This window comes from Salmo trutta, chromosome 16, assembly GCF_901001165.1.
Source record: "Salmo trutta chromosome 16, fSalTru1.1, whole genome shotgun sequence".
Classification (NCBI taxonomy): Eukaryota; Metazoa; Chordata; class Actinopteri; order Salmoniformes; family Salmonidae; genus Salmo; species Salmo trutta.
Genome location: NC_042972.1, coordinates 25,726,059 through 25,744,604, shown reverse-complemented (window position 1 = coordinate 25,744,604; position 18,546 = coordinate 25,726,059). Strand labels below are relative to the sequence as shown.

The 18,546-nt window shown below is 43.0% G+C and overlaps 2 protein-coding genes and 3 non-coding genes across 8 annotated transcripts in view; all 5 read right to left on the bottom strand.

Annotated features, from left to right (window-relative positions):
- Positions 1 to 3,431: 3,431 nt before the first annotated feature.
- Positions 3,432 to 7,454, bottom strand: LOC115150384 (60S acidic ribosomal protein P0). Its single transcript, XM_029693622.1, has 8 exons — positions 7,369 to 7,454; positions 6,922 to 7,030; positions 6,420 to 6,595; positions 6,052 to 6,139; positions 5,426 to 5,572; positions 4,764 to 4,949; positions 4,145 to 4,285; positions 3,432 to 3,670 (listed from the first exon to the last, which is right to left on the bottom strand). Exons 2-8 carry the CDS (start codon positions 6,973 to 6,975, stop codon positions 3,515 to 3,517), a joined length of 948 nt encoding a protein of 315 aa, XP_029549482.1. The 5' UTR covers positions 6,976 to 7,030; positions 7,369 to 7,454; the 3' UTR covers positions 3,432 to 3,514.
- On the bottom strand, positions 3,750 to 3,878 carry LOC115151223 (small nucleolar RNA SNORA63). Its single transcript, XR_003867239.1, has one exon. It is a non-coding gene; the product is annotated as a small nucleolar RNA SNORA63 (small nucleolar RNA).
- On the bottom strand, positions 5,160 to 5,304 carry LOC115151220 (small nucleolar RNA SNORD15). Its single transcript, XR_003867237.1, has one exon. It is a non-coding gene; the product is annotated as a small nucleolar RNA SNORD15 (small nucleolar RNA).
- Positions 5,701 to 5,829, bottom strand: LOC115151222 (small nucleolar RNA SNORA63). Its single transcript, XR_003867238.1, has one exon. It is a non-coding gene; the product is annotated as a small nucleolar RNA SNORA63 (small nucleolar RNA).
- A 5,939-nt stretch (positions 7,455 to 13,393) lies between the features above and the next one.
- LOC115150383 (paxillin-like) overlaps positions 13,394 to 18,546 on the bottom strand; it is a 60,287-nt gene continuing 55,134 nt past the window's right edge. For all 4 annotated transcript variants that reach the window (XM_029693617.1, XM_029693619.1, XM_029693620.1 and 1 more), the window contains exons 7-11: positions 17,628 to 17,786; positions 16,731 to 16,904; positions 15,632 to 15,713; positions 15,322 to 15,470; positions 13,394 to 15,069 (exon numbers count right to left, since the gene is read on the bottom strand). In XM_029693617.1, coding sequence (XP_029549477.1) covers positions 14,803 to 15,069; positions 15,322 to 15,470; positions 15,632 to 15,713; positions 16,731 to 16,904; positions 17,628 to 17,786 — 831 coding nt within the window. In that variant the 3' untranslated portion in view covers positions 13,394 to 14,802. The remainder of the gene's footprint in view (positions 15,070 to 15,321; positions 15,471 to 15,631; positions 15,714 to 16,730; positions 16,905 to 17,627; positions 17,787 to 18,546) is intronic.

Genomic DNA, 18,546 nt, shown 5'->3' with positions numbered 1-18,546 from the left:
ATTTTTCCTTTATTTAACTAGGTAAGTCAGTTAAGAACAAATTCTTATTTTCAATGATGGCCTAGGAACAGTGGGTTAACTGCCTTGTTCAGGGGAAGAACGACAGATTTTTACCTTGTCAGCTTGGGAATTCAGTCCAACGCTCAAACCACTAGGCTACCTGCCGCCCCAAATCTAACTAAGGAAATGAAATACATAATGAAATGCTCCATCCCCTGAAGATTTCTGCAGCAGTTAACTTAACCCTGGCTCTTTAACCCCATTACTCCTCAAATATAATAACAATTGCTCCCTTTTCCTACCATATTTCTGGAACTGAAATAGAACATGTTCCACTGTCTCCATCTTCTCCTAATAATGATCACACATCCCAGTTTGATATGTTCACTGTTCTCATTAACCCCTTGGCTTCTGCTTTACTGATTGACAATTCCATCTCAACATTAGGATGTTTAAGAGCCTGCTTGGGGATAACATCCACCTCATTCCACTCTACTCCCACATGAGCTGGCACCCAGAGGAACATCACAAATACCCCCATCCGTTTCACCCTATACATGCACTGCACAATACATCCTGTCTGCTGAGACAAATTAATTTAAGCTCATCAATGCAGCACAGGAGACCAAGCCAATTACTACTCTGCCTGGCCTCACCACCTCCACCCACTAGTATGGCCAACAACTCCATTGAGTAAACAGAGAATTTATCCATTGCTGTCACTGCCACCTTAAACTCAGGAACACTAAAATCTGCACCTGACCTTGTTTTAGGGTCCTTAGGTCCATCTGTGAATATAAAGAAAGAGTATTGTGTTGACTTACAACTGAATATACTCCTTCCTCAACACTCTAAAGTCCATGGAGAACAAGAGCACCTCCTCCCAGCTGCCCACTGTACTGAGACTAGGCGACACGGTCACCACCGATAAATCCATGATAATTGAAAATTTCAATAAGCATTTCTCTACGGCTGGCCATGCTTTCCTCCTGGCTACCCCAACCCCGGCCAACAGCTCCGCACCCCTCGCAGCTACTTGCCCGAGCCTCCCCAGCTTCTCCTTCACCCAAATCCAGATCACAGATGGTCTGAAAGAGCTGCAAAACCTGGACCCGTACAAATCATCTGGGCTAGACAATCTGGACCCTCTCTTTCTAAAATGATTCGCCGCCATTGTTGCAACCCCTATTACCAGTCTGTTCAACCTCTCATTTCGTCCGAGATCCCTAAAGATTGGAAAGCTGCCGCGGTCATCCCCCTCTTCAAAGGGGGTGACACTCTAGAGTCTAGACCCAAACTCTTACATACCTATATCTAACCTGCCCTGCCTTTCTAAAGTCTTTGAAAGCTAAGTTAATAAACAGATCACTGACCATTTTGAATCCCACCGTACCTTCTCCGCTGTGCAATCCGGTTTCCGAGCTGGTCACGGGTGCACCTCAGCCACGCTCAAGGTACTAAACAATATCATAACCGCCATCGATAAAAGACAGTACTGTGCAGCAGACTTCATCGACCTGGCCAAGGCTTTCGACTCTGTCAATCACCGTATTCTTACTGGCAGACTCAATAGCCTTGGTTTCTCAAATGACTGCCTCGCCTGGTTCACCAATTACTTCTCAGATAGAGTTCAGTGTGTCAAATCAGAGAGCCTTTTGTCCGGACCTCTGGCAGTCTCTATGGGGGTACCACAGGGTTCAATTCTCGGGCCGACTCTTTTCTCTGTATATATCAATGATGTCGCTCTTGCTGCGGGTGATTCCCTGATCCACCTCTATGCAGATGACACTATTCTGTATACATCTGGCCCTTCTTTGGACAATGTGTTAACTAACCTCCAAACGAGCTTCAATGACATACAACACTCCTTCCGTGGCCTCCAACTGCTCTTAAACGCTAGCAAAACCAAATGCATGCTTTTCAACCGTTGACTGCCCACACCCGCCCGCCCGACTAGCATCACTACTCTGGACGGTTCTGACCTAGAATACGTGGACAACTACAAATACCTAGGTGTCTGGTTAGACTCTCCTTCCAGACTCATATCAAACATCTCCAATCCAAAATCAAATCTAGAATCGGCTTTCTATTTCGCAACAAAGCCTCCTTCACTCACACCGCCAAACTTACCCTAGTAAAACTGACTATCCTACCGATCCTCGACTTTGGCGATGTCATCTACAAAATAGCTTCCAATACTCTACTCCGCAAATTGGATGCAGTCTATCACAGTGCCATCCGTTTTGTTACCAAAGCGCCTTATACCACCCACCACTGCGACCTGTATGCTCTAGTCGGCTGGCCCTCGCTACATATTCGTCGCCACACCCACTGGCTCCAGGTCATCTACAAGTCTATGCTAGGTAAAGCTCCGCCTTATCTCAGCTCACTGATCACGATAACAACACCCACCCGTAGCACGCGCTCCAGCAGGTATATCTCACTGGTCATCCCCAAAGCCAACACCTCATTTGGCCGCCTTTCCTTCCAGTTCTCTGCTGCCAGTGACTGGAACGAATTGCAAAAATCGCTGAAGCTGGAGACTTAAATTTCCCTCACTAACTTTAAACATCAGCTATTTGAGCAGCTAACCGATCACTGCAGCTGTACATAGTCCATCTGTAAATAGCCCACCCAATCTACCTACCTCATCCCCATATTGTTTTTGACTTGGCTGCTCTTTTGCACACCAGTATCACTACTCACACACCATATGCTCATCTATCACTCCAGTGTTAATCTGCTGAATTGTAATTACTTTGCTACTATGGCCTATTTTTTGCCACACCTCCTCATGCCATTTGCACACACTGTATATACTTTCTTTTTTTCTATTGTGTTGACTGTACGCTTGTTTATTCCATGTAACTCTGTGTTGTTTCTGTCGCAGTGCTTTGCTTTATCTTGGCCAGGTCGCAGTTGATAATGAGAAATTGTTCTCAACTAGCTAACCTGGTTAAATAAAAAAATCTCTTACCCTTTCAAACAACCCTATATATATATATATCACTGGCTGAGGGAGAAACCAAGGGGCTAGCAGTTCAAATAAACGCATTATTCACACATGCAGGACTGAGGTTAACTAGTCTAGTTTCCGAACTTCATTCATCCTCTGCATAATCCTTGCAATTGTAACTCTACCCAATGGCATTTAATTTCTTTACTCATTGACATCTATATTCTTGGGTAGCTTACATATTTTCAGGAATTTTGAAAACTCGATCTTTGCTTTGTCACAGGTTACAAACTTCCCTGTCTTTCTTTCGGATCAGGATACTCTGAAGAGGTAGGGGTTAATGTTTTTCTTTTACCACATATTGAACAGCCTGACCTGACTAGAACCTCATTCACGTGTTCCATACCAATTTGGTTGTGGCCCAAAACATGACTTTACACCCAGCCACTTGGCTAAAACATGAACACAAAAGTGGTTTGATTTTTCTGGAGGTTTTTATTACATTCAATGATCTTCTTGAATTGGGTCAGCAACCATAAGACTAGTGTTGGCTGCCTTCTAGTCGAATAGGCCAAAGCCCATGTCGTCGTCTGAGCCCTCCTCAGACTCCTCCTTGGCCTCCTCCTTAGCGGCGGCTGGGGCAGCGGCAGTCTCGGCCACAGCCACAGGAGCAGCAACAGCAAAGGCAGTGGGGTCAGCTAAGTAATCCTTCACCTGGGAAAAGAGGGGGTAGAGAAGCAAAGTTAACTCAAATGTAGAAATCTATGGAGATAACGTGCCAATGGATGACCTGGTGTCTGAGACCAAGCGTCCCTGCCTGCCGTGGGATGCAGACAGACAGGGATAGTAGGAGACAGGTTTTTGTGCGCAGGGGGAACGACAGAGCAGCACTGAACAAGCTGCACTGTAACTTATCCTGCAGCTGGGACACTCAATTGTGGCCTATTCAAGAATCAAACTGTGGCCCCCTATCCCTATGTAGATGTGACAATCAAGGATTTGACAGGCATAAGCGATGTGGTGAACATTCCTAACCTAGAGGGTGTAGTGCAAGATGGCACTACAACTATATTACGGATAAATTCTTTCAGACTTAGCTAGGTTTTGTTTTATTTGTGGACTGGGCCAGCATTTGATCAGTCGTCCATTTAAATATCATGTGGTCCAAATGTGGGTGGGATGCCATACCTTGTCTGCCAGGGGGAAGGAGTAGTCAGTCTCCACGGCAACAGCCAGGACTCTCTTGTATCCGTTGATGATGGTGTGGGGGATGGAGGCCAGAGTCGGGTATCCAATCTCCAGACACACACTGGCGATGTTCCTCACACCCTGAAAGAGGACAAGTTGTGGTCAGGACAGGCATGAACGTGATTTTCAGCACTTCACTCAAGTCTGGCTGTTCCAATACATATTTGCTAAATTTGTGTCTGAAACCTAGCGTCCCTGTCAGCCGTGGGATGCAGACAAACAGGGATGTAGGAAAGTAGTTGATGTGTGCAGGGGGAACGACAGAACAGTACTGAACAAGCTGCATTGGAACTTATCCTGCTTCCTCAAAAGCTAAGAGAAAACGTTCCTGAACTTGACAGCTAGAGTATTGCAGTCCTTTTCAATGGATCATTTTCACTTGTTTTCAGAACATAAAATATTGAGACAAGACTAAGGAGAAACTAATTAAGACTTAATGGGACACAGTACTACATTTTAGTCAGTTTCATTTACTATTCAAGGCATCAATAATAATACATTGATTTTGGGTCATGGACTCAAAGTATCTTTACAAGGCAGTGTGCACACGCTTCCTCACCTCCAGGAACCTGGCGTGCAGAGCATCCTCAGTAATGTCGAGCACCTCAGGGCTATAGACACTACCGTTATCATACACCTGCTGGATGAGCAGACCAAAGGAAAAGGGCGAGATGTTCAACATGTTGAGCAGCGTGGCCTCACTGGCTCCCACCTTGTCTCCAGGCTTGATGAGCATCACATCGCTCTGTAGGGAGAAATTAAGAGATGAGACAGTTCGTCTACAGTTTATTTCATTTTCAGAAACGCCCCATTGTTTTCTAGAGAAGAAAACATTACAATACTAACCCTACACAAATCAGTACTTGTGTATTAAACACATGGAACACAACAAAGCCTAGCAACATGCTCAAAGTTATCTATTCAGCCAGCAACATATTTGATCAAATCAGTAAACCCTTCTCAGACAAATGCCTCAATGTCTTCAACTGAAAAGACACACTGCCCTGGAAAGCTGAACCCAGAGACACAGAACGTGACCCTGACCCAGTGACCGCAGAGACTGTGTCCCGTTCCGACTCGTCATCGTCTCATCACTGAAGAACACCTCTTATTTAGAGGATGACTGAATGTAATTCCACTATCCCATTAGTCTAAAGTAGAGCCCACTAAGCATAGACTGGCTGAGCTACTGCCTGAGGACTTAGACTGCAGTCGCCTCACCAGGATTTCAATGGTTCCTCTGGAGATCTTGGTGGTGATGCCCAGGGCCTGGAAGAAGGAGGTCTTCTCAGGACCAAGCCCGGTGTTCTGGGCTGGCACAGTCACGTCACAGGGGGCAATAGCGCCGGCACGGGCAGCAGCTGGCACCTGAGGGACAGAGGTTTGGAGGTTAGGGGACAATCGAGCTATGGCTCCGATTCAAACAAAAGAGTGGAGTCCATGGATACATCCCAAATGATGCAGCCCATGAGACTGAGCAAATTCAACAGGAAATTATGTTTGAGACCAAGCGTCCCTGTCAGCCGTGGGATGCAGACAGACAGGGATAGTAGGAAACTAGTTGATATGTGCAGGGGGAACGACAGAGCAGCACTGAACAAGCTGCACTGTAACTTATCCTGCATCGTTATTTCATCTTTTAAGCAGACTCCAGAAACAGGGTTCTACATCAAGGGCTATACCATTTATTACTATGTAATAATGTTGTATGTGTTCCAAATGGCATATCCCCTATATAGTTACAAAGCAAATAGGGTGGCATTTTGGATAACCCCCCCCCCCAAGTTGACAATTTAACCATAAGACCAGAGGTTCCAACTCAGCGCCTGGTCAGAAAGAACATTAACCTTGTTGGCCAGCAGCATGTCTCTGATCTCAGCCAGGTCCTCCTTGGTGAAGACAAAGCCCACATTTCCTTTGATGTGGGGCAGCAACCTGTGAAGACAGCAACAATGTCAACATTGCACATAAAACCGCAAATGACAGAAATAGCAAGACTGAGAAAAAGTGTCTGAGACCAAGTGTCCCTCTAAGCCGTGGGAAGCAGACAGACCGGAATAGCAGGAAACAAGTTGTGCAGGGGGAACGACAGAGCAGAACAAGCTGCACTGTAACTTACTCTTCTTTGCAAATAGCCAAATCAGTGGCTAGTTAAATAATGTAAAAAAAGTTTCACCATGCCATTCAGACCAAAATGTGTTAGTTTAAAACTTACTTCTCCAGGGCAGGGTTGTTCTCCAGGTGGCCACGGATGGCTTTGCGCATCATGGTGTTTTTACCCATGAGCACCACAGCCTTCCCACGCAGAGAGAGACGAATGGCCTGCATCTGCTTCGAGCCCACATTGTCTGCACCCACAATGAAGCATTTGGGGTAGTCATCCAGCAGTTGCTGCAAAGAATAGCAAGTCAGTCAAACAAGCAGTTCTAAATTCAGTTTGAGGAAATGTAAACCCTCTACCATTGTATAAGCAAGACTAAGCAAAATATGAATCCAGTTCGCTACTGTGCAAGTGTCTGAGACCAAGCATCCCTGTCAGCTGTGGGATGCAGACAGACTGGGATGTAGGAAACTAGTTGATGTGTGCAGGGGAAACGAGAGCAGTACTGAACAAGCTGCACTGTAACTTATCCTGCTTTGTCAATGGCCAATCATAAGAAGGGGTTCTATACTTCCAAGCATCATTGTTCTCAAAGTCAAGTGTTATGTCAACCTACGATGATTTTCATAAAATAGTTGGACTTCCACGTGGTCCTGTCTTCCCTCGGCATCTTTGCAGTGCTTCGAAGGATCGCTTTAACAGCTGGTTTAAAGACAGTAAATTATCTAAGGGAAATAAAATATATGATTTTAGACACCCATCAGTAACTAGTAACATAGTAACTTACGACTTGTATATATGTACGTGGCTTTATGATGAACCAGTATATTAGTAACAAGTTAACGTCAGCTGAAATGTTACAGAAATAATGGTGGCACATGGCGGTAATCACCGTGCCAAGGAGGCCGCAGACAAAATAGAAAATAAACTAAGAATAACTCATCATAATTATGTTTCCATATTACCATAGTACTGTAGTTTATTGTAATAAACAAATTATTTTTCAACCAATATAACAAAACACATTTTAACGTGAAGACTCAAGCCGGTGAAAACCCCTTACCTCGCAGTAAGGACGCGTGAAAGAAAGAACGAAACAGGAAGCGAAAAAATAATATACTGCACAAAACAGCCAATCACAAACTACTTCCACGACTCTGTTCCACAGACATGATTGGCCACCATCTGTGTCACTCATTTGTCGGTTGCTGACTCTGGGTGCATTCGTTTTATGGCCCTGTCCACACCGGAGGTGCTCTACTGGTGCGGAGCCAGCACGGAACGCAGATGAATGGTGACGGGAGTTTGTCAAGATCAAAAGAAAAATAGATGGCGCAAATGATAAAATAAAACTAAAAGATCCATCCATACCCATTTGCTTATAGTGTAAGCTCTGAGCATTCAATGTGTGTGTCTTGTGTAATTGAGACAAAATCAATGACAGTGTCCGAAATAAAATGTATTTATTGGCATCCATCACATTTCATTAAAATGTATCAGCAATCAGGTACCACATAGCCATCCCAGAAAACGACAGTACATGGGGAAATAAAACAGGTGAGAGGGAAAGTAAAAAAACAATTACATATGGTATGGGGGGGATAACTTATCTGAAGGGAACTAAGGGGATCAAATGATTAAAGTAAAAAGGCTGACTTTCCAATAAAAGGCAGAGTAGACTCCCTAATCAGACAGGTTGCCCCCCACATAGGTCTGGAATTTCCGAGACTTCAGAGAGAGCAGAGAACTAAAGCAAATAAATGTTGGCTAAAAGCATAAATAAATGTAGATAAAAGAAAACAATTACAATCCCTGATAATTTACACAGGGTGAAAATAGTACTTTGAAGGGCCTAGAGTTACATCAAAGCAAACATGCGCTCAAGCCTCTCTTTAAAGGGGCCCAGTTCCATTCCAACATTTGGGCTGGTGCCTAAACCTGAGGCCATAGCTACTCTCAAGAAATCTACTCTTTCCAGTAATTTGAGGAACTCGTTCAATGTTGAAGTGTAACTGTCCAGGACTAGATTCAGGCACTCTGGCAGCACTTACACCAGTCATCATTGTCTGCGTCTCCAAAGCACGGCTATAAAAGGCTACCAGAGTAATATTTCACAGCGCTTGATACATTATTTGGCACACTAACTTGATAATTCACTGAACAATTTAGGATTTACTGTCATAGAAAGAGAGCCTGACTTAAAGTAGAGTCAATAAGAACTATTAACCCTACTTCTGTTACACCTGTCTATACATTTCAACATTAATTTAGAATATTACATTAGCAGCATTTCCTCAATAACCCAGGCTACGTGAAATGTGGATTCATCATGTTCATGTCAACCCAGTTACACTACTAGAGAAACTCAAGGAATCTATGGCACAGCAAGACTGAAAGTGCTTAAAAACCCCACGTCTTCAGGGAGTTAAAGAAACCAAACCTTTCCAAACACATCAGAAATGGCATCCCAGCCTGAGGAGCGCAGACCCAAAGTTTCACCCAAAAGCAACATGTAGTAATTTTACAGCAACTGCCGACTATACTGTGCTGTGAGGCAATCCTCATTGTTTGCCCCTCTTTTGCTGACCCCCAAAACCCAGAGGTGCATCTGAAGTCTAAAATGGCTTCCCTATTTATCTCTTCTTCATTTACACTTCATTGTAAGCTATTGGCTGAGTGACAGCAATATTAAGGTTGTATTCCAGGTGTTTGCTTTCGCTTGTCCAGTACTTTCACATCAGTGCATATGGAAGTAATTAGATGAGAAGAGGAAGCCACTAATTGTTTGAGATGCAATCCAGGACACTAGCTGGTGCAGCAATTGTTGTTCTGCTCCATCATAAAGGCTTCACCAATCCTATCGCAACAAGGACTTAGAAGTCCACCATATACAGTGAGCTCCAAAAGTATTGGGACAGTGACACATTTGTTGTTGTTTTGGCTCTGTACTCCAGCACTTTAGATTTGAATTGATACAATGACTGAGGCTAAAGTGCAGACTGTCAGCTTTAATTTTAGGGTATTCCTAGCATCCAATGATTACATCAAGTGTGTGACTACAACTTTGTTGGATGCATTTGCTGATTGTTTTGGTTGAGTTTCAGATTATTTACCATACATTTCTTTTGGGCACAAAATGTAGTGTCATTTTGGAGTCACTTTAATTGTAAATAAGAATAGAATGTTTCTAAACACTTCTACATTAATGTGGATGCTACCATGATTATATTTAATCCTGAAAGAATCGCAAATAATGATGAGTGAGAAAGTTAGACGCACAAATATCATACCCACAATAGACAACACTACAATAACAGGGGAGGTCAGAATTTTTTTTGGGGTATGATATTCATGCCTCTAACTTCCTCACTTATCATTATTCACAATTCATTCAGGATTATCCATAATCATGGTAGCATCCACATTAATGTAGAAGTGTTTAGAAACATTCTATTCTTACAATAAAAGTGACTCCAAAATGACATAATACATGTAATTATTGTGTGCTAGGAAAATGGGACCAAATATGAAACTTGACTACTTTAATACACATAAGTAAATTTGTTCCAATACTTTCGGTCCTCTATGAACATAAAGTGGTGTAATTTCTAAACGGTTCACCCGATATGGATGAAAATACCCTCAAATTAAAGCTGACAGTCTGCACTTTAACCTCAGTCATTGTAGCAAAGAGCTGAAGTACAGAGCTAAAACAACAAATGTGTCACTGTCCCAATGCTTTGAGCTCACTGTAACTCAGTGTTAAAGACATTGCATTGAAAATTAGGCATTAGCACAAATATCTTCATTCTTTCAAAGTGTTCAGAAATTAATGCATGCATGCATGCATGCATGTATGTATGTATGCATGTATGTATGTATGTATGTATGTATGTATGTATGTATGTATGTATGTATGTATGTATGTATGTATGTATGTATGCATACATGCATACAACGTGCCAAGGGATGACAACTGGTGTGGAAACCCTTTAAAATGATTTAGCATAAAAATAAGCAACATGTGTAAAGATAAAATCTCTTCTTCAATGACTCAAATATGAACCATTTGAAGGTCACTTGAAAAAAATAATAACAGCGGATGATTAAATAAGTATATCAATTACCAACAAAAACAAGCGCTCAAACCTGCCCCATTGCAGTTATTTGAGATCAGGTTACAAAGAGATCTAGGTGCCATTATTGACTGGTTGGGTAGGTTACTTTCTAAATGTAATCCATTAGATACTTAGTTACCTGTCCAAAATTGTAATCAGTAATGTACATTTTAGATTACCCAAACTCCGTAACATAATCTGATTTGCCTTACTTTCGGGTTACGTTCCCCTTAAAAATGTCCAACGCAGAAGTTCTCAATATCAAATCTTTTTTTGGGTAACAATTAAGTACCTTATTGTGATTGTTTTCAATTCAAATGGTCAAAAAGAAACCAAAATAACTTCTTAGCAAAGAGCAATTTGTCAAGCAAGACTTTTGGTAGGACTGTTTGGAGTGGCCTCAGTATGGAGGGGAAAGTGATGGCAGTGATGGTTGGAACTCTTATTGGTCTATTAACTCATTTACCATCTGTTTTTCAAACAGCTCTTACCCTGAAAAGTCATCACAGTATTATTCCAACCTCCGTGTGGAAATATATATCAAAAAACAAAACAAAATCACATTTGACTGCACTGGGCCTTTAAGAGGCTTTAGAATAAGACAAAAATGATCCATCAAATGCATCTGGTATATCATCATAGTGGTTTCAGACTCGCTCAGGTGAAACTAGCTTAAATTAGTGTATTTTTTCAATGCTGAATTGAATGTCATCAAGAAAACAAGGTGTCATAAGGTATTTTTTCCCTGCAAACATCCTTTCTGAATTGAACGTAAACCAAGAAGTAATCTAGTTTTTCAAAATAATCTGTAATCTGATTACAATAGTTTTGCTGGTAATGCAATGAGTTTTTTTTGTAATCAGATTACATGTAACAAGTTACTCCCCAACCCTGATAGGCCCGCGCCCCAAACGGCACCTTAATACCTATATAGTGAACTTCTTTTAACCAGAGCCCTATGGGCCCTGGTCAAAAGCAGTACACTTTATAGGGAATAGGGTGTAATTTGGTAATCAGACCAGGTACTGACTCCAGATCAATGTGTGTCCAGATTACCATGTGACTGAGGACGTCACGGGAACCCAGGGTTGTTCGCAAAAGGTTTTGGGGATGGCATGCCTCTCCAGTCCATAAGAAATTTCCCTGTTGCCTGAAACCCAACTGTGTGTGTGTGTGTGTGTGTGTATATACAGTTGAAGTCGGAAGTTTACATACACTTAGGTTGGAGTCATTAAAACTCGTTTTTCAACCACTCCACAAATTTCTTGTTAACAAACTATAGTATTGGCAAGTCAGTTAGGACATCTACTTCGTGCATGGATAAGAGCGTCTGCTAAATGACTTAAATGTAAATGACACAAGTAATTTTTCCAACAATTGTTTACAGACATTTCATCATCATTTCACTTAATCACAATTCCAGTGGGTCAGAAGTTTACATACACTAAGTTGACTGCGCCTTTAAACAGCTTGGAAAATTCCAGAAAATGATGTCATGGCTTTAGAAGTTTCTGATAGGCTAATTGACATCATTGGAGTCAATTGGAGGTGTACCTGTGAATGTATGTCAATGCCTACCTTCAAACTCAGTGCCTCTTTGCTTGAAATCATGGGAAAATCAAAAGACATCAGCCAAGACCTCAGAAAAAAACATTGTCGACCACAAGTCTGGTTCATCCTTGGGAGTAATTTCCAAATGCCTGATGGGACCACGTAACCGTCATACCGCTCAGGAAGGGGACGCGTTCTGTCTCCTAGAGATGAACGTACTTTGCTGCGAAAAGTGCAAATCAATCCCAGTACAACAGCAAAGGACTTTGTGAAGATGCTGGAGGAAACAGGTACAAAAGTATCTATTTCCACAGTAAAACAAGTCCTATTTTGACATAACCTGAAAGGCCGCTCAGCAAGGAAGAAGTTACTGCTCCAAAACCGCCATAAAAAAGCCAGACTACGGTTTGCAACTGCACATGGGGACAAAGATCGTACTTTTTGGAGAAATGTCCTCTGGTCTGATGAAACAAAAATAGACCCGTTTGGTCTAATGACCATCATTATGTTTGGAGGAAAAAGGGGAATGCTTGCAAGCTGAAGAACACCATCCCAACCGTGAAGCACGGGGTGCCAGCATCATGTTGTGGGGGTGCTTTGCTGCAGGAGGGACTGGTGCACTTCACAAAATAGATTGCATCATGAGGCAAGAAAATTATGTGGATATATTGAAGCAACATCTCAAGACATCAGTCAGGAAGTTAAAGCTTGGTCAGAAATGGGTCTTCCAAATAGACAATGACCTGAAGCATACATCCAAAGTTGTGGCAAAATGGCTTAAGGACAACAAAGTCCAGGTATTGGAGTGGTCATCACAAAGCCCTGTCCTTAATCCCATAAAAAAAAAATTGTGGGCAGAACTGAAAAAGCGTGTGCGAGCAAGGAAGCCTACAAACCTGACTCAGTTAGACCAGCTCTGTCAGGAGGAATGGCCAAATGTACCCTACTTATTGTGGGAAGCTTGTAGAAGGCTACCTGAAATGTTTGACCCAAGTTAAACAATTTAAAGGCAATGCTACCAAATACACTCAATTAGTATGTAAACTTCTGACCCACTGAGAATGTGATGAAATAAAATCATTCTCTCTGCTATTATTCTGACATTTCACATTCTTAAAATAAAGTGGTGATCCTAACTGACCTAAAACAGGGAATATTTACTTGGATTAAATGTCAGGACTTGTGCATGTAAACTTCCAACTTCAACTGTGTGTGTGTGATATATATATATATATATATATATATATATATATATATAAAAAAAGGGTCCATTTATATATATGCCCATAGAGCCAGCTCTTTGCATATCAGTGTGAGCTAAAGAGTGACAACACTACGCCATGTCACTAAACCATATTTTGCTAAAATGTTGTGATTGTATTAGCAATTGGCAGCAAATACATTAAAAAGGACCAAGCCTATCTGTATTGCTTTGTCTTTAAGTAACTGAGGGAAAACACACACATTGTCAGTAGCCAAATTTACAGCAAAACATTGCCCCAAGAAATGCACTCCCCATTCACTCGGAATTAATTCATTTTAAAACTTGGCTAAATGTGTGGACGAATACAGTAGCAAATAAAAAGGTAAAATGCACAATTAACATGTTCTGTTTCAAATCAACATGCTCCAGTATTTTCCTCATAGAAAGAAAAACTAGCCTGGTTACACCAGACTGAAGAACACTGTGCTTAGTTTGGTTGCCAGGCTAAGAGATGCCTCCCTACCCAAAGCTAATGGAAAGTGAGGGATGAGCATAGTTCCTTTGAGATGAAGAGGTGCGGTACTCAAAATGACCCAAACACCCCCACACTCTGTCCACCTAAAGGGCAAGACGATATTCAAATGTACGTCCTTTTGAAATCAGATTTACATGAATGAGAATTGATATGAGAATCGGTGAAGCAAAGACTGAAGTACTGAAATTAGAAATGGAGAGTCCATAGCACAAAAAGAGCAGTAGTCTTGTGTGTGTGCGCGCCTCTTAAAACAATGTGTGTCTTATTTTGTACAAACACACTTCAGTTAAAGAAAATTATGCAAACAAGGAAAAGGAATATGGATCTACTAAATCTGTTGCTGAGCAGTCCTCGTAAGTATATGAAAGTTTCCATAGGAAAAAAGGGTACAAAAATAGGACACTGATATCTTGGCCATACCAGGCTGTAAAATGCCCCATGAGGGTTGCAGAGAGGGATCTATGATCGAGTTGAGAATGAGCACCAAGTGTTTGAACTGGTCTTAGAGAAGTGAAGAGAAAGGAAGGAGGGAGAGACCAGAAAGCTTTTCTTCTCCAGTTAAAAATCTGTCTGTGTGTGTTTTAGATCAAGAGACAGTTTATAGGCATGTATTTGCAATTTCACAGACAGAGTTTTGCAACTACAAAAATATATTTTGGAATCATCCCTCCAACTCCTCCAAATAGGCACCTGTAGGGAGAGCTGTGGTGTTTAATGGCCAGGCTTATCTCAGCTACATGCACAGTAAGGAACAACTCTGCTTCCTCATCATAGCCACTGACGGCCTTCTATCCCAGCCTACACCTTTTGAGAAACACACTCACATGGTGGCCCGATTCTCTTCTTTTTCTCTGAAGTGTGCACCTGCGTACTCCTTCCCACACATTTAAAAAGCATTGGATTGGTATAGGACTGGGCTGGAGTTTCCACCATATTTGTTACACCTGTCAATTCCTTTTAAATTCATGAAGTGAAGTGAGCAAGTGCACACTTAGGGCAGAACAGTAGAGATTTGGAACAACGCGCACACAGCTGTACACACGCACAAGCGCGTACACACACACAAACAGGCCGGGGGAGGCTAGCTCCCTAGCTGAAGAGCTTGATGAAGCAGCCCTGGCAGTAGGGCTTGTCATTCTGCTCTTTGAAGGTGCCCTTGTTGAGCTGCTTGAGGCAGAAGGCACAGACAAAGTGCTCAGGGTGGAACTTCTTGGCCATTGCTGTGATGCAGCGGCCTGTGATGGGCTTTTGGCAGCCCGAGCAGAGGGACCCGCGGCGCTCATGGTAGTGGCCCTCGCAGTAGGGCTGGCCCTCGTGCTCAAAGAAGCTCCCGTTCACAAAGGGGGTGAAGCACTCCTGTAATGCACAGAGGTGGGAAGAAAAGGGAAGGAGGTTTTCACAAAATGGCTGAGGCAATCAAGGCTTTCTTTACCGTTTTTGGAAATACCTAAAGAACTGTATATAATAGGTAGAATCTAACCACACCCAAAACCGATTGGTGAAGATGCTGGAGGAAAAAAAAAAATCTGTTTCAAGAACTGTATGTCTCACCATATGTAAATGAGGGATAATAAGCTTAGAAAAGCACCACAGCACACACCCACTTACCCTGCAGACAAAACACTCGGGGTGCCAGAGGGAGTTGAGGGCTGATATGTAGTTCTCCAGGATGGCGCGGGTACAGCCTCCACATTTGGGCGCAAACATGTTAAAGTAGTCCTTCCGACAATATGCCTTCCCATCCTTCTCATGGAAGCCTGTAGGGGGGAGCAGAGAAAGACACTGCCTTAAGACGACAGAGCGAGAGGAGAGGACAGAGAGAAAGGAGAAGGGAAAAAGAGAGGGGAAGAGAAGCGAGACAGAAAGAAGAATAGAGAAGGGAGAAAAATAAAGGGAGAGATAAAGGGGGGTAGCTTACCCTCTGGGCCAAAGAAAGCTCCACACTGAGCACAGAAGAAGTGTTCCGGATGCCAGTTCCTGTCCAGTGCCGTCACCACTTTCTGTAGGGGACAAATGCAGTTAGCATATTGAATTCATAATATCAGATTTGTAAGTATTTTGCCCATTTTGTCTATAGCCAGCAGATGGCAGCACTGCTGAGGACAGAGTAGCATAGAGCCGTGTTCTAGTGAGGACAGAGTAGCATAGAGCCCTGTGTTCGAGTGAGGACAGAGTAGCATAGAGCCCTGTGTTCGAGTGAGGACAGAGTAGCATAGAGCCCTGTGATCTAGTGAGGACAGAGTAGCATAGAGCTCTGTGATCTAGTGAGGACAGAGTAGCATAGAGCCCTGTGTTCGAGTGAGGACAGAGTAGCATAGAGCCCTGTGATCTAGTGAGGACAGAGTAGCATAGAGCCCTGTGATCTAGTGAGGACAGAGTAGCATAGAGCCCTGTGATCTAGTGAGGACAGAGTAGCATAGAGCCCTGTGATCTAGTGAGGACAGAGTAGCATAGAGCCCTGTGATCTAGTGAGGACAGAGTAGCATAGAGCCCTGTGATCTAGTGAGGACAGAGTAGCATAGAGCCCTGTGATCTAGTGAGGACAGAGTAGCATGTCAGAAGAGAGGGAGACAGTAATAGAAAGGGGAGAAAAGGGAGTGATATGAATACACCACACATGACCAATGAGAAAGCTTATCACCACTGTGAGTCATCTGGCCTATCCTGAGGTGAAAGTTCAGTCGCTCTCCTCTTCCCTGTTTCTGCTGTGGTGCCTCACCCCAGGCAGTGTGTGTGTGAGCATGCTTGCATGTGTGTTCATGTGTGCAGTGTGTCAGCGCAAGAATATGAGTGAGTGCTGATGTGTGGAGTGAGACAGGACACACAAATGAAAAACAGAGATGGTGTGTGGAAAATATGGCTCAAAGATGGTCTGTGGGATTCAGAGTGGCATCGTGTGTGTGTGTGTGTGTGTGTGTGTGTGTGTAATACTTAAGTCCAGTATCGGTCCGTTGCAGTAGTAACAGCAGCAGTGGGGTGTTTGCGTGCATTCGTTTCTGTGTGTGTGTAATACTAACGTCCAGGATAGGTCCGTTACAGTAGTGGCAGCGTGGGGAGAACAGGTTATGGTAGTCCTTCTCACAGTAAGGCGCTCCGTCCCGCTCAAAGAAGTTCCTGGAGCCGATCTCCTCCTGACAGTGGGTACACACAAAGTGCTCTGGGTGCCATGTGCGCCCCATGGCGGTCACCACCTGGGCACAGGGAGGAGAGGGCAAAAGACAGACACTTACAATCTAATCTAGCAGCCCCAACCTGAATTGAATTACTAAACTAAGTGAATCTGCGCTTGTATTAATAAACTGTCTAGGAGTGTTGATCTAGGATCAGGTCCCCCCCATCCATGTAATCTTAATCATTATGTTCTAAAAGGAAACACTGATCCTAGATCAGCACTCTTACTTTGAGAGTTTTTATGAGTATGGGCCCAGGGGTGAATCCTAACCCGAGATGTATGTATGACCTGAACTCAGTTTCCCATGCCAATGTCCCATTGACATCAATGCATGATTGATTTACATCGTCTAACAGTGTGTTTCTCCAGTTCAGACTCAGCTCTGTGTGGAACAATTACCTTTCTATGGTGGAAGTACTTAACTTAATTTCCATTAGGAGCTAAAATTGATTATATTGGAGAATGCAAACCATGCAAGCTATATAGGCAGCTCAGGACAACAGGGTATATCAATCAATCTAATCATGACCACATTCACACCTACATGGACTTAGGATATCCAAAAGATAAAAAACAACCCCAGAAACATGAAATACATTCAAAAGGGACCAGAAAACATATGTAATAAGCTCAGTAAAGTTGAATGCGAGTGTGTGTGCATATAAGTGTGAGTGTGTGCATGCAGCCGGTATGTGTTCTGCATGAATGTGGCCTCTGTGTGTTTGTGTGTGTGTAAAGTTACCTGTCCAACAATGGGCTTGTTGCAGGCCCCACAAACTCCCTTGGCCACAGTCTGGACGCCCAGTTTATGGAGGTCTGACTGGAGGCTGCCCAGCATGTTGTCCAGCTTGTTAGCCTGTTTGGGGGGAGCCGTGGGTGAGCTCTTCCCCTGGGCCAGGATCTGTGGACGGGTGACACACAGAAAGACATCTCAGAGAAAGAAACAGATGCACAGAAACACAATAACCGCATACGCTAACACATACACAGACAATAACCACACACGCAAACACTAAGACACATGAACACAACACAGTGGCCCAAATAGAGCTCCCTTCCCAATTCATGTTCTGTTCAATTTATCACAGAAAACCTAATTAATACGTAGAAGAGTCTCTATTCACCACACTATCCTGATTACATCTGCCCCTATGAAGTAATTTCCCCTCGGTGTAAAATTAGGATTTTTTTTTTTTTTCTCCATAGACACAGCAGTAACTCCTGGGGTTTACGTGACATCCAACAGAAATCATTCTTTTTAATGACTGAAATGGAAAATGCCACTGGCATTGCATTCCAGACTAGAATGAACATGTAAGATTCATCACATAATGCCTTCATAACAGAGCACTGTAGTCCAACCCTGAGACACTTCAATCTGACTACCGTGTTCAAGAGTAACTCTGCTTATCGGCTACCTATCGAGCCCATTGATAGTGTGAGACTGAATGTGTGCTGTTGATGGGCAGAAACAAGGCAGGAGGGAACTACACTTCTCCAATGGTGTGGTCATTGGAAATGTCTGACCCAGTCTCATTCCACGAAGGGAAAAAAAATAGGCAGACTTCACTCTAACGAAAGGCAACCCTCAGTAAACAACAGACCTTTGTAAAATCAAATACCAACTTTGCTTCTGGCCTTGTGTTTGTTAAAGGGGAACA

Bases quoted from the DNA above. Each gene is read 5' to 3' on its own strand.
- LOC115150384 (XM_029693622.1), bottom strand. From the start codon at position 6,975: ATGCCGAGGGAAGACAGGACCACGTGGAAGTCCAACTATTTTATGAAA. The intron at 6,596-6,921 runs GTAGGTTGACAT...TATTCTTTGCAG, and splicing joins ACTATTTTATGAAAATCATC to CAACTGCTGGATGACTACCC. The intron at 4,286-4,763 runs GTGAGGAAGCGT...GTCCTCTTTCAG, and splicing joins TGCACGCCAGGTTCCTGGAG to GGTGTGAGGAACATCGCCAG.